General features: G+C 28.6%; 1 protein-coding gene across 3 annotated transcripts in view; it reads right to left on the bottom strand.

Annotated features, from left to right (window-relative positions):
• Positions 1 to 378: 378 nt before the first annotated feature.
• The window catches only part of LOC126750730 (protein HBS1), a 36,905-nt gene continuing 31,283 nt past the window's right edge, over positions 379 to 6,000 (bottom strand). For all 3 annotated transcript variants that reach the window (XM_050460444.1, XM_050460453.1, XM_050436730.1), the window contains 2 exons: positions 727 to 835; positions 379 to 667 (listed from right to left, as the gene is read on the bottom strand). In XM_050460444.1, coding sequence (XP_050316401.1) covers positions 519 to 667; positions 727 to 835 — 258 coding nt within the window. In that variant the 3' untranslated portion in view covers positions 379 to 518. The remainder of the gene's footprint in view (positions 668 to 726; positions 836 to 6,000) is intronic.

Here is a 6,000-nt window from a genome sequence, read left to right as displayed (position 1 = left end):
TGACCTTCAAACAGCATAGACAAGTTTTAGACCGTCGGCTGCAATTATAATTATCGTTAACCGGGGCCCCATTTTTGGCTCCTCGATCTTCCTCATATCCGCCACCCGAAAACGCGCCCGACTGGTTGCTGGACCCCCCCCGCATATGAATACTGCGGTATCGGTATTTCTCTTTAGATAAAGTTAGATATATCTTTGTTTTTTTTTAACATATAAATGAATAATTAAATTGTACTTTAAAATCTTTAAGGGTACTTACCAAACAATTTATTTAAAAATTTTTTTCTAAATAAAGAATAATTATTTTAATTAAAAAAAAAATCATTTTAACATGAGATTTTATCATAAAACAAACCCATAAAACTAACACATTAATAATGCATTTCTAAAATTTAATAAATCAATTTTAGGGTTTATCACTATAATATACAATACCTTAACAAAATTGTCGAAATTTTAATAAAGCCTAACAATCATCAGTACAATAGTACCTATATAGCACAATTATAGACATGAATTTATAAAATTATCCTAGTGATCAGTCCAGCTGCGATAGTCACCCCGCCAACTCTGAGCATCACTCTCCCTAATTCTTTACATTCGCTGTATACTTCCAGGGCTATAGGTTTCGAGACTGTTATTTCTACTATAGCACTAGAGTTTTTACCTAAATTTACATAATTTTCAGGTAATATACAACTTTACAAAATAGTTACTGTGTATTACCTAAAAATCTAGGATGTTTTTTCTGTACTTCCCCTGTACTTTTATTAAGCTGCAACATCAGTTTACTTATCACTGCTGGCTCTACTAGAGACTGGTGATGTAAAACCACCTGAAATCATAGAAAAAAAAAGTTTTAAAAAAATCTACATTTTAAAATCACATTAAAAAGTTTATTGAAGTGAATGTCCAAAAATATTTCAATTTTTTTACAACTGACATTTATTCCAGAGAGCATTCTTTCAAACTTCACGATAAACTTAAAATAATAATTTATAATAAAGAAGTTCATATTTGAAACGAAAGAGATAAATATTCATCAGTTAAAAAAGATTGTCGTTTTTTTTTCAATAAAATGCATGGCGTTCATTTATTAAAACCATGGTACATAAATTTAAAAATACAAAAATTTAAGTTGACATTAAAAAGGCTTACTTTCCTAAACTCAACGTAAATATAATACAAAACACGGCTTTTAAAATTTAACGCAATACAGAAAAAAAACAAATATTCTAAAGGCTGCAAGAACTTTTATATTAAAACATTTAAAAAGTAAGCTCACTAAAGAAAACTTATATTGATAAAGCCTGATAAAGGAAACTATTGTTGTTACGAATGATTATTACTCATCAACTATTTAAACATGATGACTGGTCGGTCGCTTAACTTCTCACCCAACTAGTAAAAATATTAAAACAATCTTTAAAATAGTGCAAATTAACTCTTGAAAATTTTTCCGTCAAAAGTATAGATAAGTATCTGATAAAAATATCCTTATTCCTTTACTGTTTAATACATAAGTCTATCTATCGAGGTTCCTAGTAAGAGAAATTCTGCTTCCAAAATGTATTCCTGACTAACTTATATTTTAGCTCTTAATTAATAATTATCAAGTTCGAATCCTGGCATAAGCATGGGCATTGCTTTTGTGTTTACAAAAAATCAAAACAAATATTGAACCTGGGCGGCCGTCCAAAGTCACGCGAGCTCAAGACAAGATGGTAGAAGAAAAAATGGAGAAAAAGAAAAAAAACATTAAATTCTTGGCTTTTATTTCTCTGGATAATTGCATTTTAGTATTTCCTGATAAATTATTTTATAATACTACTTTACTTTCAAACTTTATTTTAGACTTGTTTATTCATTAGAATGAGAATCTATACACTTCTAGTAAGACTCACCTTATTTTTAGTAATTGTAAATTTATTCTCTTAGAACATTGAAAGGCTAGAATTAGTAAACAACAACTTTGTTTGAGTCCAACATGTGCACAGGGGCAACAGGGGGTGTTTTGTTTACAAACATCTTTGTCGATTCTCTGTTGTCAATTTGTGTTGCAAATTTCCAACGAAGGAAATTTTTAGCTATATTTTAACAACCATTATAACGTTAATTTAACTTATTTGTGTTGTATTTTATAGGAAAATTTAAAACAAAAAGGACCTTAAGCGCCTGAGCCATACGCGTTGTGTCATTTGTCAAACGGCTTTTTGTTTATATTCGGGATTCGTGTATTTTCTTTCATTTTTGGTTTAAAAAAGGAAAAAGGCCACGCTTTAGTGTTTTTTTATTAAATTGCTAGGATAGAAAAAACTTGTGTCGTTTGTGCCGCATCATGATAAAAAGGTGATTCAAGCCGATCTTTTCATAAGTAAGTACCGATACTTTCATAACATCACATCATGGGGTTACCATCATCATAAACGTAGAATAGGGGATCTTATAGATATAAACCTAATGAAAAGTTGAATGTGAAAGTGTGCATAAATACCAAAATATTTATATTTTTAAATCTAAATATTTTTTTGAACATATTCCTCTATTAATAGGCTATAAAAAATATAAAACTAGAATTTTGTCCCTGGTTTTATTACAGGATTTTATGTTTTTTTGTTGTTTTGGCGGAACGAAGTCATAATACCTATGTACATATCTATATATAGTTATGTTTTTTTAATATAGACATTAGTTAGATAGAGGAAATTACTAATTTTTTATTGCCTTTAAAGAATTTGAAATTTATTTAGATATTGATATCTATGTATAAAGTTAATTTTGCCTTTCCCTAAAATTTGGTCGATATTTTTTTTTGTTTTACCATATTGGAACTTACAATAATATATACAGTAATTGGCACCACATATTAATTTATTACTGTAATTTTTTTTGGTTTTTGATTAAATATCAAATACTTATTATAGATTGCCTAATATATGCCCAAAGGGAACAATGGATTTTATTAATGGAAATCAACACAATTAAAAAGAACATATTTGTTTGTTCAGATCACATCCTTAGAAGTGATTTCTTATATAAGGGAAATAATATTATCAGTAGCCAGACTTTATTAAAAAAATCAGCTCTACCTCAAAGGTAATGTTTTTTAAATTTATTTTTCTAGTAATATATATTATAGTATATAAATATTGATAAAGGTTTAAATGCTATGTTTGATTACTACATTATGTAAGCTAAAAAAACAACCTTTTAAAACTTGTGCTTGGGCTGTGTTGTAAAACATACAGCTTCATCAAAAAAGTATTAGTGTTACTCATATAAGCTTTATTTATACCTAATATGTACTTATTTTTTTACTAGGATTTCTGATGCACTGGTTAAAAACACAGCAGCCAATAATTCAGTTAATTTACCAAGTGATTTACCCTTCAAAGCTGCAGGGGTAGTTTTCTTGAAGAGTGCTAAAACTTCTTTAGCTTCCAAAATGTTATATAGTACAAACAGTGAAGCTAATATAGACAAGTATGTTTAATTAAAATAGATTAATATTCTTGATACACCAAATTTTGTATAATTACAGTTCTGATCATTCATCATCAATAATAACTGCATCTGAGTTACTAGTTCTACAGTAACCATGGGGTCTAGGTCAACAATTACAATTTCTCATCCAAGCCGTTTTTGTTTAACTGTTACACATTCCCTGACTCTGCCAAGGAAAAGGTAAAAATACACTCAAAATAGACTACTAGTTTTATGCCATGTATCATCCTATTCTATATATCTTATTTAAAAGTGATATAGTATTTTATTGTGTTATATTTGTTTAATTAAATGCAATTAATCAAATGTATGATATTACAAAGATTCTTTATAATAACATACATTTTATTGAATAATTGGATTGTCATAATACATTTTTTAAAATTTTTCTTTTTAATTTTGGTAATACTATATTTTTATGTATATTATTCCAGGGTAAAATCAAAATGATATCCTGAGGACTTAAGCACTGATGATTCTACCGTTTCAAAAGCTAAATCACTTGTCACCAAATTATGGAAAAAAAATAAAGAACAAAAAATTTAAATTCGAAGGTTGCAACAAACAAATTTGCGCCAAAGAAATTGAATTAGATGTCTCAAATCATTATTAAAATACTTAAGAAATAATAGCATGATTTTCGAAAAACCCCAAAATACTACATATTTTATTTGACTTGTAAAAGTACTTGTTTGTATATTACTACTAATAAACTATCTAATCTAATCTATTGTACATAGTCTTTATGCTTAGGTAAGCTTTGTTTTTTAGTATAAATTAATATCATATAATAATTGGTATTAGGTATTATATAGGTCACTGTTAAATGTCTCAAAACCATTGTACAGGCTAAATACTCATAATAAAAATCTTATAACCTATAACTCCTGCAACTCCTTCACAATTTGAACATCCTTGTAATTTTAACTCTTTCCGCTGAAGCAATACTGCCCCTTTGAAAAAGTCAGCACTATAGAAGTATAAATTATGTGATGTAAAACTGAATTTTGTCCAGTATAACAATAACAATAAAATTTTGCAAAATGTTAAAAATGTATGTCTTAAAACATGATTTATTGAGAAATCTATAATATAATAATAAAATATTTAATTTCCATAAAAGTGCTGCCTTTTATTAGGACCTTCCTCTAATGAAGTCCGTTAAAAAAACACATAAATAGCTCATAAATGGTAATATTACTTACACTCAAATCTATAATAATTAATAAAAATTTATCAGGTAAATATTTGTTGACGACGTCACTGGTAGAGAGTGCTTGTCGCTTGAGTGCTATCGGTGTCATCAACAATGCGATCGAGCGGCGTTGTGATGCCATTACTGTTTTCTCGTTTCTTCGTACTTTATTTTCATTTATTTAACGTATATTGACTTCGATATAGAGTATCATAAATGCTTGATATTTTATTAAAGGGGATCAGTAGTATTGTTTTGTGCCTTCGGAAACAACTGAAAATTTTTATGATATTATAAAGTGATTTTTGCCATTTCTCTATAAGCATTTGGCATTATTGCATCAAAAATGTTGCAAGCAAACAAACCTGCCCATAGTTCCACGGCATGCTACTTCAAGCCTTTCAATGTTCTATGTTTATTCTAATATATCTCTACCCGTATATTTCTTCTGTACTATGTAACTTTCTTTTAGAACTCTTTTCGAAATATCGAGCGCAAACTAAGAAAGGCTTAACCATACATTTGTAAAAATACAGAGTGCCCTAATTTAGTGAAGATAGAACCACAGCATATTCTTTGATTGAAAATATTGCTGTTTGACCAAATTTTTCGAGTCCGAAGATTAATAATAACTGAGATAGAGGATATTAAAGTTTTAAATTTATTTTAATTATTTCTTAATAATTCAAACAAATTATATCTTAATTTAATTGTCAAATTTATGTTGAATACAATAGTTTATTACATAATAAATAATATTTCTTATTATAATATGATTATATAGAAAAATATCGAACAAGAACAAAACGGCAATATCAACAGCAATGGAAATTTAATTTTTTTATCTCATAACATATGCTTAAAGTGGTATGCAGCATTCTAAATTCTTTCCCATAGCTGTTCCCGACTATTGATTGTGTCTTGATAAACAACTGATTTCATATATCCCCAAAGTCAAAATCAAGGGATTTAAAATCAGGGCTTCCATTCAGCCAAGGCATTTGGCTGCTACCAGTGACTGATCCAGCGATTAGAATATTCTCGATAGGGATATTCCATCACAGGTCTGAAGAAGTGAGCACCCAACCTGCATGAAAATTATGCGTTTCTGTAATTGCAATGAAAGATGTTACAAAAGCTCGATCGGTTTATTTTGTAGAAAGTTTAAATAGAATTCGCCATTTAAATTCGGTGGTAACTCTTTTGGTCCCAGAAAATAATTACCAATAATCAGACCAAACTTTGTTTTAAATTCATGCTGGAAGTGACGTTCCATTTTCAAATGCGGGTTTTGCATTCCA

Source organism: Anthonomus grandis, chromosome 1 (assembly GCF_022605725.1).
Source record: "Anthonomus grandis grandis chromosome 1, icAntGran1.3, whole genome shotgun sequence".
NCBI lineage: Eukaryota > Metazoa > Arthropoda > Insecta > Coleoptera > Curculionidae > Anthonomus > Anthonomus grandis.
This window is presented reverse-complemented; position numbering and strand designations above follow the sequence as displayed.